The sequence below is a fragment of the Epinephelus fuscoguttatus genome, linkage group LG19 (genome assembly GCF_011397635.1).
Source record: "Epinephelus fuscoguttatus linkage group LG19, E.fuscoguttatus.final_Chr_v1".
Taxonomy (NCBI): Eukaryota; Metazoa; Chordata; class Actinopteri; order Perciformes; family Serranidae; genus Epinephelus; species Epinephelus fuscoguttatus.
In genome coordinates, this window is record NC_064770.1 from 16,322,272 (window position 1) to 16,350,227 (window position 27,956).

Sequence of the window (27,956 nt, forward strand, 5' to 3'; positions counted from 1 at the left end):
CAGACTGCTGAACTTTAAGCATAATTCCACTGTTTTCACTTAAATAGAAATCTAAACCACATTTTTGTAGAACTCTCAGCACAAACTGCATCATTCAGCACGCTTTGTTCAGCCGGAAAACACTGGCCATTAAAATGACACAACCTCATTACTAGTTGGTGTGACTCACATCTGAGCTGTTCAAACTCAATTGGCAAAGCAGTCCAGGGCATAAAGAGGCCTCAGGTAACCTCCACTGTGTTGGGTAAAATGGAGTAGCATGGAGAACAGAGAGGAAGGCCGATGAAAACAGTCAGTTCAGTCAGCTGAACATTTTCCTCTAGCCTACAGTAACACGTAAACATTTGATTTATTACTTTTTTGTATTTGTGCGCTGATTTCCTCATTACATCCCCAGAAAGACAGTCTTATCATTGTCTTACTGTCGTGTTCTCATATTACTTACAGTATCAGTTCAATTACTGTGAGCTTTGCCATAATAGGAAACATTTGTGTATTCTCAAAACTTTACCTATGTGGCCGTATCAACTTTTACAGTGTGTCTATGGGAAGCTGGGTTGTGAGTTTAGCCCAGCTGGAGCCAATGGATAGACAGATGTACACTTTATCCTATGCTGATACAAAGATTTTATCAATGCAGTATTTATATGATATATATACAATATTGTATAATAGTATGGTAACAGTCTTTATTCTGTTTGTACAAAAATGCAGCCTATTTTTGGATGAAAAACGCTCAACTTTACTGTAAAAAGAAGATAAAGGCAAAGAGCCAGAACACATACTAATGGTATTTTGATTGTAGTGTTTTAAATTCATCATACTGTGTTTCATTTTGCAAGAAATTTGTAGAGTATTAACAAAATGGTTTCACTTTTGTGCTCATAGTTGTGAGAAACTGATCTATAGTTTGAGAAAATGTGCTAAACATTTGGGAAAAACTATAAGAAGTTATGATAAAAGCGCCAACAGTTGTCTATGACAAATGAATATATCTCCATTACCTGCTCCGCTGCTGAACTTTGCGCCTGACATAGGATCCTACCCATTTATTTGGCAAACTTTAAGGAAATTACCTCTAAGGGAACTTGTAAGTAGATGTATAGTAATGTATTTTGTGCATAATGGGGCTTTTCTTTAACATGCCACATATCATCCTGTAATCGACCAGGTTCTCTCAGTCTAGCCGTCTACAGGCAATTATGTTATAATGAGTCCAAACAGAAGTATCCACTTGTGTCTCCACCCATTTTGAAAGTGTTTGTTTGACTTTCTCAGTCCTGTCAGAAGCAGCAGGAAACATTCATCTTTGCACAATATTACATTATCAAAATTCAGTAGTGGCGGAAGAAATAGTCGGGTCTTGTACATAAACTATAAGTGGCAAGTACTAAAGCCATGCATTAAAAATTTTACTGAGGTAAAAGTACAAAAATATTGACATCAAAATGTATTCAGAGGACTAGTGTGTAGAATTTACTGGCTTTTACCATGTGCTAGTATGTAGGAGAACTACTGTAGCTGGCATACCTCAACATTGTACTTGAAGGAATACTTAAACTGATCCAATTACTCACCCAATGTTATGTTAAATTCATGAAGAAAACTTTTTTTGTTTTCTTCTGGTAAACGAAAAATCCAAAAACATAGAAAATTCCTGATGAGTTGGAATGAAGAGGGTCCACGTTTAACAACAGCAAAACTATATTAAACATCCATTAACAAACTCTTGTCTCACAAGTCGTACGCTCAGTTCTTCCCAAGCACATGCATTTTCACTAAAACTTTAGTACTCTAAACTGAACTGAAAGTGAAACATGAGTAGTCTTTGCACTCTTCAAACTCTGACTCCATTTACAAAAACTGAAATCTGACCTTGTGGAACATGGAAGCTGCTGGTTTACCGCTGTCTCCATCAATATTTTGTGTTATTGTGTGACTTTGGTGTCCTAAAGTGTTCATTCAGATTGACAAAACACAAATAATGATCAAGGCATCAGTCGACCAGCAGCTCCCTGTTCAGCAAGGTAAAATTGCTGCTTTTGTCAATTGAGTATTGCTTTGGAGAGAGCATAGATCAATCTCACTTTCAGTTCAGTTTTGAATACTGAGTTTTACATGAAAATGCATGTGTTTGAGAAGTATTGAGCATATAAATTTATAAATGAGACTTATACTGCACAAACTCTGTTAAAGTTTGTAAACTGATGTTTGACAGGCCTATAATTTTGCTGTTGTTAGACTCAGACCCAGATGGAGTAAATTCATCACAAATTTTCTCCATTTTTTGGATTCTTCCTCATATGAGGACATCACATTTTAGGTTTACTTAACCTTCTACTTAACTTAGACCTGTTGTCCTCCTTCATGGACACTTTTTGTGCCATCTAGTGGTAGTAGGACCACAATGTGAAAACAAGATGGCAGCCATCTCAGCTAAGTCAGTCTGCAGCTGACCCCGACACAAAAGTGGGCAAGGTCTAAATCCTGATCAGATTTTAGGGTTGGAACTTGTTTGTTTATGATTAATAATGTTTGTAGTTTGATATAGCAACAAATTTTTTACCAATTTTAGCAACAGTATCAAGCTATGGCACTGTTAATGAGGAAGTACTCATTTGAAGACTGTAAGACTTTATCATCGTCTCGTTTGAGGACATCGGGACTTTATTATCATTGACAATGTTGCGTTTTTTATACCTATCAGGTCCTACTCATCCCACATAGCTCGGAGAAATTTAAAAAGCACAGGCTACCAAACAAAAGTTCGGGTCTCAGGAGGATAATGTGAGTAATTGATATACAAATGTAGTTACTGTCCACCACTGTAATTCTGCCCATTAAAAGAATAAATGTGTAACAAACAAGAAAAGGATTTTGAGGTGTAAAACAGTGTCTCACTGGCACTCTGGGAGGCCTCACTATAAAAACCCTCAGCCACTGTGGAATGAGGAACATCATGTTCTCTATCCTGTGTATTTTTTCAAGGGGGGTTGGCTGCTATCAGCCACAACAGCCCAGTATAATAATAGAGCTCCTTATTTATCTAACATTTTTTTAGACAAGCTCATTTAATTTGATATTTCCCAGCATGTCATGTATAACCACGGGTGAGAGCAAGCTTGCATAAGAGCCCCTGAAGTCCCGCCGTGTTTACACTAACTGGGACTTTTACACTGCACTTTCAAAGCATGAACCCCAACAAGACTGAGCTTATTATTTTGCTCCTTTATCTCAGGCAAACACTAAGTGCAGTTTAGTTTGGCAGAAAAACTGTCTCTAGGAATGTTGTGTTTCTCGTAAGGTTAGACTAGATTTTTCTTTGGGATAACAGAGATGCTTTTGCAGCTGTTCTAGTGCCTCAGGCTTTGGTGTGCCCTGAAAAACAGGAGTTTGAGCTGTTGTCTTTAGTTAGAAACAGCAACACCAATGGCAACTAATGATCCAGAAATATCACTGTTATACTTAAAGAACAACACATAACATATTGTTTGTGAAATAACAATGATGTTTGTATGGTATGGGGACTGAGTCTCCACAGCCTGAAAAACACAAACTACAGTATGTGTCATGAACCTGCATTAAAGTCTGTATCCACTGTGTTCTTGCTGGCATGACACAAACATCTCTGTGGGATGACAGACTCCTTTCGAAGGTACTGTGCACTCTGCAGCTGTGGAATAATATTGATGTTCTTTGCTCTTCTGTTTTCCACCCACACACATTTTCATGCCCAGTGTCTGACTTCCAGACATACAAATGAAAACATTTTAAAGCTCAGACCTCGTGCCCCTGTTATGGAAGAAATCAGTAATATTGTGTCTTTCGTGCGATATTGCAATGTCTTTGACAAAGGCTACACAAAATCCTTTTTGAACCACAGAACACAAGGAAGGACATTTCTGTCCAGTGAGTTAATAATCATAAAATAATCATAAATCATCTTGCCTGGGGAGTATTCACAAGAATATGAAAAAGTTGGTCTGAGAAAGGTTCACTTTTCCCTTCGCGAATCCAGTTTTAAACATCTTTTCACTATTAACCCTGGTTTTTACGCGAGAGTTGATGTGATAAATGGGTTACAGAAATGGCTTTGGCAAACAAAGCAAACATTTCACTCGTATGACAGATCAGCTGTTTCCACTGTTGGCATCTTCTCGTGCATTAGAATTATCACCAAGGCTTAAAATTGTGCCTATACTTGTGCAGATAAAAAAGGAATATGAGGTTTCTTAGGCTGAACCAGCATGACCCAAGATGCCAACACACCTTATTGTTTTATGCATTAGTGCATCACAGCTTCACCCCGTATACCTTTACCTTTCACGATATGAGGCCAACTAAATATACTCAGAGCACCTTGCTCAGAGGCAACTTAACAAACTAGCCTACAGAATCATGACATTTATTGGTTTTGTCTCCGGACAGCATGAAACATGGCCAATTCTAGTTGGCATAAAAGAACAATTAAAACTTGCCCAATTGAAACAAAAGACCTCTCTTAGTATTTCTCCCGTAGATGGATTAGATGGCCAAGGCTAATTGTTTTGTTTCTGGGTCGCAACCTTTAGTTTTTTTTACTCTGCTTGCTGGCATATTACCGCGCAGCCATCAACCACCAATTTGGGACTAGACTACGCTTTGCTGAGCCTAGTTTATTTGTTCCAAACCAGTCGACTTGCATTTCTTTTTTTGCAAAATTTCAAAAGTTTGCCCCAAATTCACTTAACAATTTGATAGAAACTTGGCTTATAATGCTAACATGCTCACAATGACACAATAACAGTGCTAGCATATTAATGTTTACCAGGTAGCCTATTGGCTACTGTTCACTATCTTTTAGTATGTTAGCATGCTAACATTTGCTAATTAGCACTAAACATGAAGTTAGGACAATATCAGATTTTCATTTCAAGGAATGGAAAAAAATGGAAACGATTAAAGAGGTGCAGGATTATCACACAATATTATCGTATGTTTATTATTAACATGATAGCAATATTTCATTCTCACAGGTATTGTCAATACTGTATATCGCAACACCCCTACATGAAGTGCAGCCCAGGAAGATGGTAATGACTGACAAATGATTGATGACAAAGTATTGCACAAATTAAAATTCTGAACTGATGAAAACACTAGGACAAAAGTCAGATGATCAGTGCCATCAGGATTCATCCTCTGGGAACCATGAATGTCTGCACCAAATTTAATGGCTGTCCATGTTAAAGTTTTTGAGATATACCGCACAAAAGTGGTGAACCACAAACCTACAGTAGCTGCATGGCTTGATGGCAGTTTGTGTGATTTTCAGTGTTCAAAGAGCTGAGATAATCTGTTCTCACTGATATTTCAAGGTCCTGATCTCCCTTGACATTCTTCTGCAACACAGTAGAAATTAAGCCTGTCATGCTGTCAGGACAGACTGCCACAGGCTGTCACATCAGGAACGATTGTTTCTGGCAGAGAAAGTAAATTTGTTCACGCAGATGTGACTGACAAGCAGGTCCATTCAGTTAATAGATGGCCCAGGTGAGTCTGGGAGAGCGGAAGCAGCTCTTTACTCAAAGGGCTTGTACCTTTCTACACCACTGGGATTTTATTACCAGGTCTCCAGATAACATTGTTAGTCAAACAGTTTTCCACGACCCGTCTGACCCGCAGCTATTGTTTCCAGGCTCTTTTTTCACACTCCGATTTGGCCGATTACATCAGGAAGCTCCAGACAATATGAAAGTTTGACAGCAATGACGATGTTGAACACACATGCAAATATGCACACATTTCCATACCTCTGTGGAAGAGAGTTACATAACACAAAACGCAACGAGAAATGGAAAACAAGGAGAAAGAAAAAATACGTGAGAAACACATAAGAAGATGTGACAGCTGACTTTTTGACTAATTAATTGTTCCAGGCTCTGGGAAAGCTTGAAAATATTCCTGGAGGCAACAAACAAATTCCAGTGAAAAGGACATTTTTGCTTCACTTTTCGTCTCAGAATCTTTAGTCACACCGACAGAGCTGATAATACTGACAAATCAACAAGTGGCCAACACAAAATTAACCCTGAAAAGCCAGTAACTTCTTCCAGAAAGAGCCTTTATTATGAATACAGGCAGACTGAAATGTCTCAATGGCTGTTGGATGGGTTGTTATATATGTATGTATATGTACATATATATATATATATATATATATATATATATATAATTTTTTTTTTTTTTTTTTTTTTACATATGTTCATGTTCCCCGGAGGACTAATCCTACTTACTTTACTGATCCTCTGACTTCTCCTCTATCATCACCATGAGGAGTTTTGTGAAATATGGAATGGACTGCCATGACATTTTGTACACAACGTGGTTTCCCTCAGGATGAATTGTGAATACTTGCAAAACCGGTGACCCATTAACATCAAGTGTACTTTGCAAATGTTTGCATGATAACATGCTAAACTAAAATAATGAACATGATAACACCAAACCCCCAGGAACAGTGCTGGGCTCTGAAGCCAATTTTACCCAGTGGCCACATGTGGAATTACAACTTCAGAGTCTGGTACATGATGCCTCTTTCCCCCACAAACTTACATTGTTAAAGAGATATCTGTAAATGAGTAGATACATTTTGTCACAGCCAAGGCGAAATGACTCCTTTTACTATCGGGATTTGATTCATTTAGTCCGGTAACATTTCAGATGTTGATTAAAATTTTTATCCCCTTTCAAGTTAGCGAAGGGCTAAACAGAAGTTAGCTGCTCGGCTGCTTTTGGCTGCTGTAAGTCTCTTATGCACTCACTCTATGGGCCTCAGAAAGTGAAAGATCTGGATGATTTCATACCAAACAAAGCAAACATTTTTAGCTTCATGCTCCACTGAGCAGCTCCAGTTCTCCAGTTCCAGCTCTCTTTATACATTTATGGGTTACACCGATTAAACATTGTCTTTTGTGAATGTTAGCATTCTCTTGTACAGCGCCACAGAGCTGCTAAAATGGCTGAAGACTCTTAGTCTTAATGTTCTGCTGAATCCTGAACTTTTCTGCAAAGCAGTGGAGTTGCCTGTCGAAGTTGATATCATTTACATGTCTTGGGAATTTTTCAGTTTCAGGCTGAAGGCAGAAGTTGCTTTTAAAAAAAGCTCCTGGGTTTAACACAAAATAACATAACTTGTGTTTATTACATTATTATAGTACTACAGTGGCTGACGAGGGCAAACGCGCTACAACACTCTCAAACATTTCAACAGAAATGTTGCCAAATCAAAAACATAAAAATCCAACACAAATGTAAAAAGGTGCTGCAGAAAGTCAAAACAAATACATCAACAGCAAACATACTGCAAATACAGAAACAATGCAAAAACACACTCTTGTCTGGCCTCTCACTCTCTTGAGGACATAAATCAAGCTGTTTCACTTCATGCTCCATCTAGAAGCCTGGAAAACAGCATTTTTCTGTTGCATTTTTTGAGGGGTTTCTGTGTTTTTAGCTTTGCATCACGTGTATTTTGCAGCATGTTTGGCATTGTTTCTGAGGCTGCAGCATATTTCTCATAATGGAAATGTTTCAAGCAATTGTGATGTGTTTGACCTTGTTTGTCACCGTACTAGAGGAAATCATGTGCATAGATTTTAATAATAACTAGATACCCAACACCAAGATGGTGCCTTCTCATTAAAAAGGAGTTGCTCGTCTGGTGCATACGACAAAAATGTTTTCTTATATCCAGGTGGGGCCTGCTGAATATGCACAGTAGTGTTAATATTGCTGGCCCTGCCCATGAAATCCCGCTCAGCTCATAGGTTTTACATTGTGATGACATCATGGATTTTTAAATCACTTTTCTTGGCTTGAGGAAAGTTTTGCAATTATAAAACCACTGTGGCCCATGTTCGAGGTGTCCTGTCAGCATTTTTACCAATGTCTCTTTTACAGTGGTCTGTGGGGAAAATGCTTTCTGGGCCCCAGGGGATTTTTATTTTGCTGCAGTACCCCGAGTAGCCACTGGGAAAAACTTGCTGCAAGGGTGAGCGCCTTTCCTGGAGGCTGGAGCGTGTGTCTTAATCCTGACTGTAGGTACTTGTCTGTGTGTGTTTGTGTGCGCTCCAAATAACTCCCTAATCCAGCACCGTAGTAAACAAGCACACTGCTGCGGGTTGAAAATCAAGCGCTCGAAATGATCCAGACCACCAGAATCTGTTCCCTGTCAGTCTAAAACCTGGATTCCCTCCCAAGTTTGTAGCGAGTCAGCGGACAGAGTTCACTGCGGGTACTCTGGCAAGTGTGTGAGCGTGTGTATAAACTGCAATTTAAGTACATGTGAGTGGGCATTCATGTGCACCGCGTCCTGCAAATCCAAACAACAGAACTGGCAGTGTTTTTGTTTCTTTCCATGAGCTTACCCACACTGAAATTAAACCTTTTAAAGATTAACATAGCAGTGTCCCTTGTTTTGGTTGGGTTCCTTACACAGCTTTTGAGTTGAAAAGTTCTTTCCGAGCTGAGTGTGCCTATTGTGTGGCTTTTTGAGTGCGATGTGTGTGCCAGTAGTGCCCCCATGTTGAGGGAGGATAGTCACCGCAGACAGAGGAAAACAAGCAGCAGCATCAGGTCGTGCTACTCTTTGTTGAAAATGCTTTTGTTGTTCTTCAGCTGTTTCCAGGGACAGAATAAATAGCTCTGCTTAACCAAAGGTATTTGCCTCCCTCGCTGCTATGAATGCACCACCATGAGAAACATATTACCAGCGGTTACGAGTGTTTCTGGAAGTTCTCTCCTCTCTTTTTCTGTTTTTCTTTTGCAAGCATTGCTGGGACACGTGAGAGAAAGAAATCTCCCTCGTTTGTCTTGTTCAACATGTAGTTAGTGAACATGGAGAATTTCAGCCAGGCTTTCATTTGTCACGGTTGGTTTTATCTCTGCAAAATACTACAGTATTTTGGCACTAAGTCCCAGATAACTGCAGGATTCCCTCCTTGTTTTCATCCACTTAACGTCCACTTCCACCAGCCACCGATATCCATCAGCATCAACAGGTCACAGTTCCTGCACTTATTGAGGGCTTTACATGGGTCTTAAAGATCTTAAAGGCCAACGCCGGAATGTAACAGGAGTGACCTATTGTGGAGGGAGGGAGAGGTCAGAGTGCTGAGGATGTCAATTGAGCAGATCCCTAAAGAGATGAAATAAAAAAAGATTTGATTAGATCATTGACCTACATGGCTACAGTGTAAAGGTGAGCTTAGACGACGCACACACACACTTTCCTGTGTTCTCTGACATCAGTATATCCTCTGCAGTATAATCAAGAACATGAGCGTAAAGGAATTTCCCCATTATGTAAGGTGCAAGGGGAACTACTTCTGAGAAAACTAGTGCACTGAAAAAGATCTGGAGATAGTGCGATTGAGAGAGACATGGAGAGCGAAAAAACATGACAGTTAGTGGAGACAGAAAGAGACAATCTGAGCTGGAGGTCAGTCTGATGGAGGGGGAGGAACGCTTTGCGGAGCTGGGAACACTTCATTTGTGTCTAACTTGTGATGGAGCACTGTGCGGTGGTTGTCTCTGCAGTTGGACATCTAATCCGACACATTCTCATTCTAACTCATCAAATACTGATGCTTGGCCACTGCCCCTATGTGTTAAACTATGATGATCTACGTACTCCTGTAGCATCAGTTTGAATGCTCAGGGATGGCGTGTCAGTTTCTGCTTGTCACATGCACACTGCTTTTTCTACAAGCAATCTTATTTTTTTTGTTCTGTGATCATCACCCTGAACAGATTAGAACAGGCCCTCTTCCCTGACCTGTTAACATTGTTTTCATCAACTGTGGTTTTTACAGTTTTAATCCATTTTTACATGTTGTTGTTTTTTTCAAAATGTGTTTTAACTGTACATTGTTGTTGGTATGATAAACCTTGTAAGACAAAATGTCTGTTGCTTTATCACAGACACTAAAAATTTTCAAGTACATGGTTGTAAAAAGATCATGATTTGGGTTAAAGTGAGTATTTCTGAACCTAACATAACACGTATGTCACATGACATATGTACCTGACATACTACTAAGTTATGCAGTTAAAAACAGTTGAAAATAAGGTTGACTTTTGGTTTTACAGTGGACACAAACAGTGGTCTCCTGGGTGACAGTTCTGTGTCTGTTTGACCCATCCACCAATGCTCCCACCCTATGTGGATTTACTCGCTCTTTATAATTCATCAGTTACAGACACTAAAGGGTGCCTCTGTGTGTCAGTATCTGACAATGAGGACCACTGACCAGCATCGGATTCTGACGAGGTGGGCGTAGGCAGATAATGAGACAGTGGACCCCTGGGCACAGATATATAAAAGGCCCCACCACCTCTCCATCATAGGAGCAAGACACGCAGACTTTATGGTGATTTTATCTCTTTTTGTAGTTGTTTTGTGCCTTTGTGGCTGCTTTTCATCTCTTTGTAGTTGTTTTTGTCTCTTTGTGGTTGTTTTGTATCTCTTCTTACTTGTTTTGTGTCTCTGTGGTTGTTTTGTTCCTTTGTAGTTGCCTTGTGTTTCTTTGACATAGTTTGTGTCTCTTTTTGGTTGTTATGTGTCTCTTTGTAGTAGTTTTGTGTCTGTTTTCTGTTGTTTTGTATCTTTGACATAGTTTGTGTCTTTTTGTAGTTGCTTTGTGTCTCAGTGTGTTTGCTTTGTGTCCCATTTTAGCCATTTTTTGTCTCTGTTGTTGTCATCATGTGTCTTTTTGTAGTTGTTTTGTGTCTCTGGTTGTTTTGTATCTTTGTAGTTGCGTGTGTCTCTTTGTAGTTGTTTTGTGTCTCCTTGTAGTAGTTTTGATTCTCTTTGTAGTTGTTTGTGTCTCTTTTTATTCATTTTGTGTCTCATTTGGGTTGTTTTGCCCCTTTTTGTAGTTATTTTTGTTTGTTTTTAATTCCACTGTGGTCCTGTTTTGTCTCTTTGAGGTAATTTTGAGTCTTTTCTTGGTTGGTGCATGTTCATTTGAGTCCAATTTGGCAGGGAAAGCCGGGGGTGGGGGGCCCTAACAATTTGGGCCCCTGGGCCTGGACCTGGTCAGCCCGTTCAGTAATCCATTCCTGGGCATGAAAAACCCTATCTAATCCTATACATATGTGTATACATCTGTGTGTAACAAGTTAGAATACAAAGTCGGATTCCAGTTCAATTTTCATAAAAGGGACAAACTATTTGCTACATACTGCCACACATAAAGTAGAACAAGTCAAAAAGAGAGCACCATAAAGTACTACAATGTGTGCCAAACGATACATACTCCATTAAAGCCCTTACACGTCCTCTTCGTCCACTCAGATAACAGAAAATATGTAACTATGACAAAGGAAAGTGCTTTACATAAACAAATATTTGATTAAAGTCACAGTACCATTTTTGTAGTGTGTTCCCAAGCTGTCAGTGGCACATGGATAGAGATGAGAAGGCCAAAGGGAAAAAAAATTCACCCTGCTGTCAAACAATTTTTGGTTATATAACTGACCGTTTTGACCTATACAGTGTAGAATGTAGCACTTCCAGCTTCCCAAGAGGTTTACATTTTGAAATCTTAGCTCTGGATTTTCACAGACCTCAAGGGATCAGTGTGTCATGGCTGGAAGCGCTGACAGGCTTGTCTGTGGCTGGTTAGCATGAGATGAAAAGCTCACTGAGTGCCCTCACAGCAAAGACATCTTACAGCAGATGTCAGACACTAGGTTTCATATTGTGCAAGAAAAATCAATATTTGTTACATTGATGTTATCTGTTTTTACTGTTTTTACACAGACTCAAGAGAGACGAATGGATTTGACAAGGTAATGTAGCTCACAGGGGTGTTTAAAAGCAGGATTTGTTGCCTGATAAGCTTCAAAAACCATTAAGCAGGACCTCAGTTTCAATCCACAGAGACTGTTGAGAGCAGGTTATCTGGATGTCACATCAAGCTTTTTGACTACTCTTTGTATTTGTTTGGATCTTTAGGAGCCAAGTGCTCTTTTACAGCACATCTGCCCCACATCTGTCTTAAATCATCCTCTAATGGTCACCTTAAATATCAAAGTCCATCAACCTATCCTGAGAGTCCTTCTGAGAAACAGGCACTTAATCAACCACTTCAAGAATTGCATATGTTTATGTGTGTGTGTGTGTGTGTGTGTGTGTGTGTGTGTGTGTGTGTGTGTGTGTGTGTGTGCTGTATAGAAACAATGCCACCTCCCACTGAGAAAACAAACCCCACAAGGAGGGAAGAGCTGCATAAAGGATGATGTTTGAAAAAACGGAAGGAGGCCAGTTCTGAACATTTCTGGCATTCCTCAGCTCCATGCAGCAGCAGGACTTTCTTTAGGGGAAACGGTCGGTCCAGCCAAGAGCCACCGGAGCAGGACCCCGCGGGGAGCCCCGCTCTCTCCTCATTGGCCACAGCAGAGCTGAACTGGCTCAGTGCCGACCACAAGAGGAAGAACACATTAAAGCAAGAATTCAGGATATTGGCAGAGCAGGGATATTGTTTAACCTGACACAAGTAAACAAGCACAAGAGTGTGTGCATGAGAGAGAAAGAGACTTAACTGCAGTGGAAAGCATTACTCTGTGTTCCTCTTCACGGATGCTGGCATTTCCTGTTCAGAGAGTCTGCTGGATATTTATGGAAGGCTGGCCTGAGAGAGGACTTTTATTTTCTTTATGATACTCTGTTTCTCTAAATAGACTTGCAGAGGGGAAAAGCAGATGGTTTTCATGTGATCTGGTAATCTGTTTTGGTTATGACATCTGCTTTTTACTCCTGACTACGCACGTAGGTGAATGTCAGACATAAGATAAGCAGAAATACAGAAAGGTATTGGTCTTTATTATCAACATTATGTGATAAGGACGGGGATAATGTGTGGGTTTTTAGAGAGATTGCAATATGTGGTGAGATGATACGAAAAGTTAGATAGGAAGAAGACAAAAAAGTTGTTGCAAGATGATAAATAAGACTGACTTTTCTCTATTGATACAATAACAACATGGAATATTTTTCTTTGGTTAAATTACTCACCAGTCACAGACACTTTAAAGGAGCTCTATACAACATTCAGAGCATTTCTATGATTCAGAGTGTGATTCAAGTTGTCTGCACACAGTTCTTAACACAGCGAGCAGCTAACTGTACTAACAGCACTAACAACAGCAACAGTGCTCATGGTGTTAACCTGGGGGAAGGGGGCTGAGGGGGAACCAATGCAATGCGGGGCAGCAGTGATTTGCTAGCCAGTGGGGCACACAACATGAATATATTAGGACATCTGTATACATCGTTGGAGGTGGGACCTCGTTTATTCCTGTGAAAGTTATTTGTTGGCGCATGAAGCCAAAAATGTTTAACTGCCACGCATAAAATGACTGATGACCAGCACTGCTTCCACATCATTGGGCCCATGGAGCAGGCGTAACAAAGACTAAGTCACTTGTAGTTAAGCACTCCACTAACTTAAATGGGTATAAAAATTATTTAACAGTGTGGCTTTTCTAGATTTTCTTAATGTTATTGAACTGAATGGATCAAATTCTGATGGTAAAATGAGTCATTTTGTAGATGTCATGCTTGAAAAAATGTATCCATGGATACAGACATCTTTTTCATGCAAGTCTATGGGAAAACTTATTGGGGCCCAATTGCATCAGGTGACAGATTCCACTGTTTGGCCACTACAAAAATTGGCTTGGAGGACTTCCTGATACAGACATGGGGAATCACAAGGACTCACATGCACTCGCCACGGTACTGTCTACCACAACACAAAACAGAGAAGCTTGGATTTCAACACACACAGAGGAAGCGTGACTTAATTCTCTGCTCAGGGCGCCATTACTCTATTACTATATCTTTACATATCAGATAGTTGTGGAGTAGCCTACTCTATAGGATACTCACTTTAATTCACAATTTTAGATGCTAGTGAGCTCAATTAGTTGAACATTGCAGCCATCAGAGGTCCACTGATGATGCTGACATAGTTGATGGAGCATAATTCCAGTTGTAAGCAGGGTGAAGAGACAATCTCCCTAGTTAGCAGCTTTGAAACTGCACAGAGACAACATAAATGTTTATGTTATAGATTTGGCATGCCAACATTTACTAATTAGCACTAACCACAAAGTACAGCAGAGCATGATGGGAATGCTGGGAATTTTGCAGGTTGGTCATTAACTAAATAATTGGAAAAATGACATGTTTGACCTGCTGGAAAAGTCAGAGGATCACCAAATAAGATATATTCTCTGTTGTCTGGGGACCATGGATGTCTGTCACATTTCATGGTGATCTTTGCATCACTTGTTGATGATTTCAGAATGGACCTAGTGGTTGACAGCCATTGCCTTCCCTACAGCCATGATAGCATCATGGCTAAAAAAAAAAAAGAAGCAATAAATAAGGTTTTTTTTTTTTTTTATGGCCAGCAATTTATTGCCATAGATGAAAACAGGCCTGGATTTGGTTGTATTACTGTACCCAAATCTAGAATAATAGTTTCTCACTGTAGTAGTTTGGATGTAACTGAACCCTTAAATTAAATTAGGTAGGGATAAGCTAAGTGCTTGTAAAAATAAAAATGTGACTGCCAAATGTTAAATTTCATTGCTATTGTTGTTTCAAAAATAAATCACACACACAAGCAGAGGAGTTTGATACAAAATGCACCTGTATTTTTCTTTGTTACATTTTGCAATGCATGCCATCAACATTTATTCATTTTATCATAACGTCCACAAGGACAAGTGCAAACCTGCCCGAATTTCATGAGCAGAAAACAACAGGAATAAGTAAAAAGTTAACGTACAAAATAAGATAATGATGTTAACATTCATACACTGGTAAAAACAATTACTTTACAGATTAATCTTAATACTAACTCACAATATACATTTCAGTACTTTTTTGAGAAATTCTTCCCAATCTCCCGAGCATCTGAAGGCAAACATCACATATTTATACAAATCTTCAGTTGACCATGTCATTGTTCATCCATTGCAATTTTAATAATAAAACTGAACCATTACGTTCAACCCACTGCCATTCCCTCTTTCCAAGACTGATGATTTCACAATATCTGAAGAGCCTGAAATCTGATGGCAACCTCGAAGTTAAGTACAAAAAAAAAACTTGTGCAATTTGTGCAGTAGCCAACAAAACAAAACTGTAATATCAACACAGAAGTGAGGTTGAAAAAGTGGCACTTTGTGTAAAAACAAAAGTGATGTGACAAAAACAGTGGGTGGTAGAAAATGGTTAATATGTACAGTACATTGTGTGACAGCTGACTACGCTTGATGAGCCTTTGGTTTCCTCACTAAAAAACGGAAGTCCAATAACAAAATAAAAAAGTGCTTAAGATTGTCCTTAAAAAACAAGAATGCTACCATTTCCAACTTAAACTCAAGACATTGATGTGGCTTTGTGTATTTAAGGGGGTGAAGTGGCATAGCAAACACACATAAATAAACATAAAACAGTGACACAGTCTTTTTTAATTCTTTTGTTAAGTACAACCATCTGTCAAAACCCTTAACTTCCTTCAACAAAACTCATCACAGAAGGTATGTCTGGGTCAGCTGAAGCATAACTTGTTTTGATGAGAGCACACAGTGAGTGAAGTCATTTCCCAAGGCTGCCTCTCCTCTGAAACCCAGTTCAAAAAGCTAATTGGGTAAAAAGAGAAACCAGTGTGCGTGCAGGGGTGAACTAGCCACAGTGTTAAGCTGAGCCCTGTCACTTTTAAAAGGCAGCAGTGCAGTCCTGTGACAAAATCCTTGTCTCCTCTCCCACGCCTTTCTCCTGCATCTTCATTCCCCTCACATTCCTTCCGTACAATCATAAATCAGCACGGAGAATTATTCAAACACATGCAGAGGTATTAAACTACACACATCCCAGCTCACAGACATCACAGCAGTAGAAGCAGCCAGCAGCAGGCATACAGCATCCATATAGCACGGCCCTGAGTCAGACCAAGACCAAGAAGCTGCAGGCTCACTGGCTTTCAGCGTCTGCTCCGTGGAGTTTGAACTCATTCAGTCTCTTTACTCTGCGAAATGTCGTTCAGCAGATCAGCTCTTGCTTTATCTCAGGCCGTGTGGGAAAGGGGGGCTCAGTGAAGGAAAAGGCGTCACGTCCCGCTTTCAGCCCACCCTGGCCCGGGCAAGTGAGGTACGACCCGATCAAGTCCAGCTCAGGGGAGGGTGCCGGGCTCTCGGGCTCCGACTCTGACTGGCTTGTCTCCGGCTCGTCCAAAGACGAAGGCGACCTGGTGTGGAGGTGCGGGTGGGAGTGAGGATGGGGGAGTGGGTTCAGCCAGGGGTGGTTGAGGCATTCTTCTGCCGTGGCTCTCTTCCTGTACACACAAACACAATAACACTGCGGATGAGTGGAAATTCTTGAAGAGTTTACATAACCGACGCATTGCCTGGATCTTCCGATTCACTCAATCTCACAGGCGTCGGCCATATTCCTTTTCAGCATTTGGTTAGGGAAACCACAAAAAATAACACTTTTTGCTCTCAAGATTTTTCCCCTCCATCTCTCACCGATTACTCAAACACTGAGGAATCCTCCACTTTTTCCAGTGCTACCAGTAATCTGCTGCATTTAAACGATACTGACTGGAGATCATGGCTCTGGATGCGAGACAGAGGCTGCTGCTACTTTTCATCAACAAATTGTGGTGATAAAGAACGGGCTCACTGTTGGAGCTCTCAATCAGGATTAGGGTTTGAGTTAAGTTCATCAGACATGTGGTCACATAGCTTCCCTTGAAAAACACCTTAGTTTAAAGCTTCAGGTGGTAACTTTTATAGAAATAACTTTGTATCATATTTGTTAGATAAGAAAGTTTGCTCTGGTCAGTGGACGGGACTTCGTTTTGGCTCGACTGCTTTCAGCATGGCAGCTGGGTCAAAAACGTTCTCATTTTACAGCTAAACAGTGCACTAAAATACGTTTCTGAAAATGTTTGAGGCCAGAAATAGGCAATGCAGTAACAGAATCTTGGTTCATATTTGATAAGCGCTGCCTAGTTTGACAGTTTGATGAAGTTCACAAGTGCTGACTGACATGATTGACAGCTGCGTCTCCCTGGCTCAGACCTTTTGTTTTCAATCAGGCGCAGTGAATTAAAGCAAATGCCAATACAAGCACAACCAGGAGGCAGAGTAATATGATTTCTTCACGGATCATCTTTCTCATGCACTACTGTGTGGTTTCTTAAATTTTTCATAAAAGTTACCGACTGCAACTTCACCTGTTCTTTCTTTTACATGATGACGCACAAAGCTGATGTGTCAGTGTTTGGTGTAATGTCGAAACACAAAGATACTGACCTAAAAACTCTTTTTTTTCTGAATGAGGTGAGTTTACAGCTGCTGTTTACAAAAAAGGAAATTGCTTCTCGCCCTAGTGACGCAAATCTTATTACCACACACACTCATTTAGACACATGCGGATGTACTTCCGTGCTGGTGTGAACCTGACTCACATCCTTGGTGTGTCAATCGGCTCTAAGTGATGCTGACGGAAACTTCAGTTTTAGCAATAATCAGAACATCTGATCATATCTCCATCTTTACAGTAAGCAGTCTCACCTGGGGTTTTTAACCAGAAGGGACTTAATGAAGTCAACAGCCAGGGCAGAGATCCCCTCAAAAGTGTCCTGCGAGTAGTCGATGTTGACTTGGGAGATGTTGAGGAATGTCTCCTGCTTGTTGTCACCCAGGAAGGGAGACTCACCCGTCAGCATGACGTAGGTCAGGACACCGATACTCCTGGTAAAGAAAGGGGAAAGAAAGAGAATATTTATGAGGTCATTTGTCATCTTTGATGGTTACGGAATGTGTTTTGTAACACACAACAGATTTTGCTTTCTTCGATTGAGATGCGGTTACTCATTAACTAACTGCAAGTAAAGGCAAGGATGATCTTGTGGTCAAAGGTCTAGACTGTCTTTTACACGCTAGGGAGGTGATGTCACTGTCCTGAATACGTCTGTATTCTCAGATGTTAAACAGACTAAACGAGCTCTGCATCGCATCCAGTTAAATGAGTGGAAATAGTCTCATTAACAACAGTAGGACTTACCACATGTCTGTCGCAGTGCTAATGGGTTCATAGTTCAGGATCTCTGGTGCTGCAACAGAAACACATGGTCCCATTTAGTCGTGATAAATGGCGCTCACATTGAAAAGACACAGGTGATCCAGGGTATTTAAGGGGCTGAAAGTGAGACTCACCAACATACTCTGGCGTACCCAGGATCTCCCTGACTTCTGTGATTTTGTCCATGCGTCTGGACAAGCCAAAGTCCACAATGCGAATGTCCCCCAGAGGTCTGTCACTGGTCAACAAGATGTTCTGTGGCTGGAGAGGGCACGCAGATTAGACAGAGGTATGTTACGTAATGATTATCCAATGAGCCTGAGGTCTGACATCTGAGGTCATTAATTACACGGCAGTGTGACTGAGTCAAAGCATTTTGAGGTAACTGGATCCAAGAGGATTTGGGGTCTAGTTCGTCAGTCAGCATCGAGCTTCTCCTCTGAGATCATCCTCTAAGCCAATCAGATGAGACCAACAACAGGTAGGATGTCCCTGCCAACCACTGGCATGGCTCTGTGGTTTGTGTGTGAATATACTTGAGTGTATGTACCACTGTACTTAATTCTGGGTCGGACTGACCTGATGTTTTTTTCACATTTAAATGAGTTGTATAACGTGTAATGAGAAACCAGATACTTGGTTAATTTGTGAGGTAGGAAAAAAACATCAATGACGGCTGGCTTGTTACCTCAGGGGCCATTAAAGAAAACATGATAGCTCAGTCAGTTCCCTTTACCGGCTTATTCCTCGTGGGAACGGGGTCGTGCCACACTGAATGAGTTGAGGTTGCATAACAGAAATCATATCTCATATCTCCAGCCTTCCACTCGAGGGAATAGGCTGTCCTATATTGTCATATAACCTTTCAGCATACTCACTTTCAGGTCCAGATGCACCACATTGCTGCGATGCAGGAAGGCCACTCCACTCAGGATCTGCTTGGCCAGCCGGATCACATCTTTCTCTGTGAAGGCCTCGCCGTTGTCGGCAACACACTGGTTGAAGATTTCACCACCGGCAGCGCTGGAAGGAAAGCACAGGAAGGAAAACTGAGAAAACAAAACAAGGATAAGATGAGAAGAAAAGAATTGTGCAGCCACCCAGTGAAGTTTAGTTTGGCTTACTTTCATTTTTGATTATTCACTTTAACTTGTCATAATAAATTGCGCCTTTAAATTGTACAAACACACCCTTCCTCTCAGTTTGAATCACACACAGTCGACAATAGCAAATTCCAAACAGTCCCATTAGGACAATTTTACTAAACAACCCCAAAGTCATTTCCAATTTCTTTAAAATTATGTAACAAGATGTCTCATTAGTGTACTTTGGCTTGGAGGAACAAAGTCCACTCACAGCTCCACGCTGCATGCGAGTCCAACATGCAGCAATATAATTTTCGGTACTCTGCCTCTGCATGTACCTTCCTGTTCTCAGGAATATTACTGGAGATAAGAATGTTCATACGTATCAGCTTACAGCAGGTTCAGATAAGGTCTTATACAGCCTGATACACTGCAGGTTACTTACTTAATGACAAAAAGGGCCAACAGAAGCAAACACTGGCCAACTTATCAAAGCCCAAACATTTTCTTAAAGTAGAGAGGAATGGCCACAGAGGGTGGCAGGGGAATAGTGTCAAGTTGGTAAGCAGATACTGTGTGAGCCTCAGCTTGCATAGCTTTTTTGCTCGCTTGTTCAAAACAACCAACGTATGAGGGATTAGCCTTTTTTGGAATTTAGTCATTAGACAACTCACTGGTGACTTCTCACATTTTTGTAGAGGGAAAAGTCAGATTCCTGCCTGGTCTTGCCGCGCTTGTGTAACAACATTAAGCAAAGTGGAGACATGGTGGATTTACGTTGGATGCTCCATCAGTCAGATCAATGCCTGAAGCTGACAGTTCACCCAAAAAAACTAGAACCATGTGTGGGGGATTTAGATGGCACACATGCTTTTTATCTTCTGAGGAAAACTTTGCGACCAGGCCCTGGGCACGACTGTTACATAACCAGTACCGCCCAATCCCCTGTTAGCTTCCTAACCCTGCACTCTTTACTATCCTCAGCTGTGAAAATAACACTCATGTTTTTTGGGATTTTGGGGATATCCGTCATTGGTCCATGTAATCCTCTTTTTTGTTTTGCTCCCAGCACTGAATACTTGACCCACCACCTACCCCGCTTGTTGCAAACATGAAAACAGTATGGATGTACAATAAAATTGCACTCATCTGTTTACACTGATCTGCACATGCACACCAAATAAAAGCAAGCCTGGTGTTAGTGTTTTCATTTGGGGGAGGAAATGGAAGACATGAGTGCCGTTTGATTTTTTTGTTGAAAACTGCAATCAGCTTAATATGGACTTCAACTATTACAGTACCTGTCTGAACAATTAAAGGCTTGACATGACAAAGTGCTTCAATAGGTTCATTAAGCTGTCAGCAGAGCGCCTGGGAGGATTTAAAACCTCGATAAAGACCATCTTGTTTAAATTCAACAGACTGCACACATTCTGGCCAAGCACTTAGGAATGATCTGATACTTCCCCTGAAGTCTAAATATTGTCTCCACGCTCTCCCTCCTTCCAGGAGAGTTAATGTACACACTACTTCAATGTGGGAGACATCCTCCCCTGCACCGAGCTGCAAGAAAAAACCCACTGCAGCCAACTTGAGTGACGGCACAGAGGAGCTAAACAAAGCTGAAAAACTATTACGCTTTATCTATATTAAGCAATAAATGTGAACCTCCTTTTAGCTCTGAGAGAGAACCTATTTAGTCAAAGCTCTTTCTGGCTGACCACCAAGCCGCGCGCTCACCAACGTCACCTTACCAGAACCCGGTCAACCACTTTCCTCAAGCCTAACCTGTCTGTTGGCTGAATTTTCTGGACAGCACTTGTGCTCCAGTGTAGTCCAATTAAAGCCCACTGAGGTCATTAGTGCTGTGGGTTACTGTATGCTAAAAGGCGAGGAAGGAAACATGGCAGTGCATTCTGAACTAAAACAGCTCCAAATAGGAACTGGAAAACCTTAAATTCAATTCCTTGAATTAAATTAGTCATGCCACAATAAGGGGAATCATACCATTAAGCAAAAAGATTTATTCTCACAGTGTGGATTTGCCATTAGGAATGTGGAAACAGTATGAGGGAAAACGCATGATGAGATGACTTGATGCTGAAAGTTAAAGAAGTTTCTTAGGCTGCAAAAAATCTCCCTCCATAGATTTACTGTGAAGCGTTCAAAGGGCTGTATAGGTTTGGCTGCATTTCCTGGAGTTGTGATGCGTTAGGCAAATGTATGTTTGTCACTTTTTTACAGTATACTTTCATATGTGTAGAAAAACAGGAAATGAAAGGCTGTGCTTCCTGGATCACGGTCACAGTGATGACTTCTCCGGGAAGTTTAGCTACTACGCACAAAAAAAGTGATGCACCTTCATTTTTCATCAAAGTGACCATCTCTCAACCTAGTCATTACATTGGGGCTTTCTGTGGTACTGCCGCACACTGGAGCTCTCAAAGATGATTAGAATTCAGCTTTTTGCCTCCATTTCTCTGACATTACCAAGGATGTGGTTGTGGCTACGAGAAGTGTGCTCGTGTGTGCACAACACTTTATACCAGCATGGTGGTGTGTGCTACTTTTGGGAGCCTTGCTTGCTGCTTACATTTAAACCCACAGGAAATGGAAAATGGTTTGCAATTCTTGAAACTCATGCTGAGGTCAGACAGCTTTTTGGGTCTCACTATGAGTGCTGCTGCTGCTTTTAGGACAAACCTACGCTGCAATAGATAATGACTAACAAAAGGGCTGACATTTTAAAATTGAGCTCTTTAAGCACTAAAATATTGTGCATGTGCTCAAAGACTCTCAGTGTAGCTTCATTTGGAAACCGAAGAGGAACTGTGGACCAGTGCCGACTGACCTCCTGCTATGTTTTCTCTGCAGGCATGCAGGGGTGACCTGTGGTGCTACTTCCCCTTTCACACTTCAGTCAGAGGTCAAACACAGCCACCCCCCACTGAGAGACCTTTGTTCTGAGGAGGCATTCCATGTCTGGGATGGGGCTGACCACCAAGGGCTGGGGAGGGGAGGGCTTCCTGCCTGCGCGGCGAGCAGTTCAGGAACAGGGTCAGAGGAACGTGGTTCAAGCATAATTGCCCCGTGTTATCTCCCTTTAATGAGGCAAGCGAGGTAATTAAAATGCTAAGTGTCCTTTCCAACTCCTAATTAGAGGCTGCCATTAGAGCAGACAAGGAACACTTAGTGGATATGCATCATGTCATTTAACACCCAACCACAACAGACGAGAGCCAGACAGCCAGGATGACCTCGCCGGGTCACTGAGGGAGCAGCTCGTCTCAGCTGCCGGACACTTCACCTGCATGTTGAATCTGAGTACTGAGCAGTTCTCACAGTGGGGTGTTACTGACTCATTTGTAGCTTGATATTGCAATTTTCACACAGTGAGGTCGGTGCAGTTCTGCCACATTGGTATGTAAAGTGACAGTTCCTGACAGCCATTTAGCATAACAAGAAACTCAGGCGTCGAGGTTATGACGAGACGAGCAATAAACCGCAGAGAGAATTTCCATTTAAGGTATTGCTCATGCACAACAGTGCAAAGCTATGTGTTTCACACGTGTTAGCGTTTTTTTTTTTTTTTTGTGAGGTGAGAAAGGCTTGAATGACACATACAGTCTGCCACCAGCAGATAACTTGAGGCCAGGAAGGGTTTTTACACAGATCAGACAGATAAATAAGAGCTGATAATTCACATGAAAACACCAACGCAGTGACATTCTCGTCATGTTAAATACAGGATGTTGCATGATGTGTATGTAAGATCTGATGTGAGGTTTTCCCGGCTCAAAGATTGTTGCTTACTAGGTAGAAATGGATAAATATGCTGGGGAATTTCAGTTTGGTATCCTCAAATCCCTCAAACATGCTGCATGAGAAAAACTCCACTTATGGAAAGTTGGTGAGTGATGATTAAAGGATTTTCATCTCCCTAATGATTGAGGGCTTAATCATTTTATCCCCAGTTTTCCTGGCATGGCTCAAACACTGTCAAGTGAGGAAAGTTTAAAAGGCCATTTAAATTACCGCCATCGCTTTCTTCTCAGATCTGTGGTGGTGGAAGGGTGTGTGCACAAGAGTTTGAATAAACTTTGGAGTGCCAGACAAGGCTGCTTAAATGTGGTGTAGCTTTTTTTTTTTTAGGTGAACTTTTAAAGAACTCTCAGTAATATCCACAGTATTGTCTTACCACTCCAGAACGAGGATGATTTCGTTTTTGGTTTCGTAGACCTCATGCAGCGCCACCACATAGGGGTTTGCCTTGGCTGACTCCAGCACGGCGATCTCATTTAAGATGTCCATGCGGCAGTCCTCGCCCTTCCGTCGCTTTCGCAGGAACTTGGCAGCATACTGCTTCCCCGTTGCCTTCTCGATGCACTTTTTCACCACCGCAAACTTTCCCCTGGGGAACAAAGAGGGGATAGAGCGAGAGAGTGATTAGTGAGGAGACAGAATAATCACAACCACATTACTGGTTTTTCAAATAGATTTGGTCAGAGACAGTTCTGTTCTGTGTCCAAGTAGCCAACGGGACCACTGGATTAAATTTAGGTCATTTAAACTGCAGCGAGTGAAAGGCTAAAATTACTGGACATACTCTTGACAGTTAAACTGCTATGAGGTGAAACCTAGATTACAGTGTAGGACGTTTGGAAAAGCCCGCCAAGCGGCCACGAGTGCAACACTGTAGGCGAGGTTAAAGAACAGTTCAGAGATAAGAAGGTGAAGAGGCATCATTTGAAACTTCGGTCCCTGCTATTCACCACTGATATGCTCAGCTGAGGAGGCGTCAGTATACATTTGGTAGAGATTTCCCCCATTCTCCTCCTCTTCCTTTAGCCTTCAGGAGGGTCTGACAGGAGGCAGATAAGGCTGACAGTTTTGGCAAGAGCCGCTGAATAGTGGGCAGGGACCCGATAACGCTAAGGTCAGGCAATAACAAAGAGATGTAACAGCTTGGTGGCTGATAAAACATGAGATTAAAAAAAAGAACATCCACTTGAGCGTTAATTTTTCTGCATATACATTCATGGATTCATAGGAGGTGTTAAGGGTCAGCAGAGGGTGTGGGCATGATGTCCGATGTGTGCAGAATTGCCTTTCTGTGTGTCAAGTCGACCCCAATCACCAGCCGTCCCTCCCAGACTGATAATGAGGCCTTGTCCACTTCCCTTTCTTCACAGCTGACAGCAGCAGGGACAAATGGGATTGTGTTGACACCTCCGCCCAGACCCTCGGCCAGAGCCTGCTTTTCCTTTGACAATCATACAAAAGCTGACCAGTCGGCTGACACAGCAGTGCCGAGAGCAGGACCACCCACCCAACCGCGGCTGGGTAGGCCAGGCAGGGGGTCACTGCTGTTACAGTCAGGTTGGAGCCTAGGCTGCATGCTAAAATGGACACCGTAACCTCAACATCTACGTCCAACTAACATCTCAGTGTTTTAATGAGCTACACAATACAGAGGGCTTAGGAGAAGTGGACACAGGATGTGAAAAAATGACTAAGAACTGGGCAGAATTTAAATGAATTTGGCCAAGTCAGAAAGGTCCAGTCAGCATGGTGCCGGTCGTTTTCCCACACAGTGTTACTCCAAGCCTACTGTGCTTCGGACCAAAAACAGCAACTGTTCTGGCCAGTGCTTGGTTCTGTTTTGGCTACTGCCTTGGCTGCTGTGAGGCCTGGTCCTTCTCTTTTTCACCCCCAGTCTTACAGAATGGTGACGACTCATTGTTCAGAGTGAAAAGGCAAAACCCGTCAGAACCTTTTCATCCTTAATTAGCCAAGTTCAGAGCAGCTCGCTGTGGGCTGGGAACTACATATGGAGTGAAAAGGAATGACCGCTGGCCACGGAAAGGAGCAACAGGAGGCCCTTTCAAAGGCTGACAACAGGTCAGAGGTTACCAAACATGGCCATCATCCAGGCGGCTACACTCACACTCTGCCATGTCACTTCCATCACAGTGCTTCTATGTAATATTCTACACATCAAGTTCCTTTTTTTGCAGTTACTGCAGAAAAACTCCACCAAACTCTTACGCTAATGAGTGCTTTCTCAAACATCCTGTCTGGATCCACAGACACAATCATACAGATCAAACAGCTCATTTGCAGGGTAGATTCCGTCTAGTCTGTCATCAATCAACAACTTCACTGTGACACACAAAACTATCTCTTCTCCAGGCCTGGAGATGGTGAAAATTTGATTGAGAAGCTGGTTTCCTGTGGAGTCTGCGTTTTGTCTCCCTCAGCGGGGCACTGACTCATGTCTGAACTGCGATGAGAAATGACAGCCCTCACAGCTCTCATTTGCCTGTTTCACAGACAGACTGACACACAACATGAGTTCCTCTTCCTGCTTTCGAGTTGGCCACAACATGTGTTTGTGTATAGTTCTGCAGGGGACCATCACTCATACTGCAAAGCTTGGTGATAAGAAGGTTTTTGGAAATAAGGCCAAGAGACTTCAAGCTTCAAGAGAGTTCAGCCTACACTTACAAATTCTAACAGAGTCAACATCCCTGCTAATGTACAGTCTATATAGCTGCTGGTATGCAGCACCGCATACATTCCTGCACTTAATGCGATTATGAGGCCTGATCTCAGGATGTTGTTGGGTTGGACTCATGGGAAGAGGAGGGAAAGAGGATGAAGGGGTGAGAGGAGAGAGAGAGGGCGTTTAGAGGCTGCTACACTTCATATGCAGCCTCAATCCAATCCCCCCCATGGGTTCTGGCTGCTGTCCCAGTATGTCCCAGGGTGTCTGACAAGGAAAACTGGCTGCTACCAACTGACTCTTTATTTAGGCTGTCCCACCACACTCTAAGCAAACTAACTGAAGATTGGAGTCATGGAGACAGATGCAGTATTGGCACAAAGGGTAATGAAACAGCTGTCGAGTTAAGTGAAACCCAAGAAGTCCACTGCGGCTCCTTGCGCTAATTCAGAATGCTTTTTTAGGAGAGTCATTACTGTCCGGCGCATTGGGGAATCCCCGCTTAAATACTGCTGGAATGTGCACTTCTGTTTGTGTGATCAACACATCACTGAGTATAAAGCACAAAATGGATTTGGCTGGAGAGAGACATAAGAGCGGCTGATTGGAAACAGCAAATTTCACGCTGGGAAAAAGGAATATAATGTCTAAAATATAGAATTAGGATCACATTGTTTCCATACTGTTCTCCCATTGGTCTTGTTGTACATATTGTCATTTTACATGACACTCATGGGTGGATTATGAGACAGTGGGCCCCTGGGCACAGATGCATGAAGGGCCCCACCACCTCTCCTACATAGGAGCAAAGACACACAGAGCCTGTGTTGGTTTTGCATCTCTTTGTAGCGGTTATGCTCCTTTTGTCATATTGTGTCACTTTGTGGTCATTTTGTGTCTCCTTGGGGTTGTAATGCCCTTTTGTAGTTTTATGATGTCTCTTTGCAGCATCTTTGCATCTCTGTGGTCATTCTGAGTCTCTTCCAAGGTGATGCGTGTTAATTTGACATTTTGCAGGTGGCGGCCAGTGGGCCCCTCGGCCTGTGACCGATGGGCTCCTTTAGTAATCCATCCTTTATAACACTTATATCACTCACACTGTGACACAATATGACTCCGAAGTAATACTGAAGTTCAGCTCATGGTATTTGGAGAAAGTTGACATTTTCACCACCACATGCAGCACAGAACACACACTTTAAATGAGCATCGACAGAAACAAACACATCTTGTGGAATTTCAAAACACATAGTGAAATACTTTCACCCCTTAGATGTCAGACATATGAACAGTGCTGACATATGCAAACTCATGTCCCTCCTGATCTCACAGAATTCTCTGACCCTTCTTCATAGAACTCATTACTGTCCACCTCATTTCTTAAACTAAAAGATCATTAAGTCCGAAAACTTTGCAGAAACTTTCACAGAAGACGTACAAAAGCGCATTACCATTGCGCGTGCCAAAGCGCGTCTCCAACCTGTGCCTTTCCCCGAGATGGAATGCGGGGTTGGAAATGTTCAATTAACACGCTTCCCATTAACACGTGCAGAGCGTAAATTCTAATATGATTACCAGATTTACATAAGCTCATCGAGATATTCCTGCAAATGCCATTTCCGTCAGCGCACGGATTTCAGTTTTTCATCAATGAATGCTGCAGCAAACGGACTCACCTGCCCAGTTCTTTGCCGACCAGGTCGTAATTGGCTGTGAACGGATCAGCTCTTATCCTCGTGTGGATCTTTGTCACGATTCCGTTTTTGCTCATCTTTGCCGAGTCTAGCATTGAAGTCGCGCTTGAATTGAAACAATCTTCTTCCAGGAAAAAAAAAAGAAAATACAACAAAGGCGATTTTTCAAGTATATACTCGCATGATAAAGTAGTCGATTAGAGCCAACAGCAGTTGTGTCAAACCACCGGGAGGTAATCCAGTACGCGCGTCCCAAACAGGAGGATGATGCCCTGCAGGAGTGTGGCACAGTCGGTGCGGTAAATTAGTCTGAGTGCTACTACACATTCTTGACAATAAACTCCTTGTCAGGGCCGCCCCACTGCGCTGACGCTCCGCAGCGGAGGCCAATGACTGTGCCGGAGAGGAGGTGCGAGTCAGCTGGCAGCCAGTGCGTCGGAGTGGCAGGAGCTTATCGACACAGGTACACAAACACAAACAGAGACTATTATCATTAGTTTCAGTTGAACAGTTCTCATGAT

General features: G+C 42.0%; 1 protein-coding gene across 1 annotated transcript; it reads right to left on the minus strand.

Moving 5' to 3' along the window:
* Nucleotides 1–14,687: 14,687 nt before the first annotated feature.
* stk17al (serine/threonine kinase 17a like) lies at nt 14,688–27,756 on the minus strand. The gene is made up of 7 exons (XM_049561199.1): nt 27,418–27,756; nt 23,435–23,647; nt 19,030–19,174; nt 18,286–18,412; nt 18,134–18,182; nt 17,641–17,820; nt 14,688–16,394 (listed from the first exon to the last, which is right to left on the minus strand). The coding sequence occupies exons 1-7, from the start codon at nt 27,528–27,530 to the stop codon at nt 16,103–16,105; spliced, it is 1,119 nt and encodes a 372-aa protein (XP_049417156.1). The 5' UTR covers nt 27,531–27,756; the 3' UTR covers nt 14,688–16,102.
* Nucleotides 27,757–27,956: the final 200 nt, after the last annotated feature.

What these genes read in the sequence shown, in the direction of transcription:
- stk17al (XM_049561199.1), bottom strand. Translation starts at nt 27,530, where the DNA reads ATGCTAGACTCGGCAAAGATGAGCAAAAACGGAATCGTGACAAAGATC. An exon ending in ATCATCCTCGTTCTGGAGTG is followed by an intron (nt 19,175 to 23,434) that starts GTAAGACAATAC and finishes CTTTCCTTCCAG; the next exon opens with CGCTGCCGGTGGTGAAATCT. An exon ending in GGGTACGCCAGAGTATGTTG is followed by an intron (nt 18,183 to 18,285) that starts GTGAGTCTCACT and finishes TTTCTGTTGCAG; the next exon opens with CACCAGAGATCCTGAACTAT.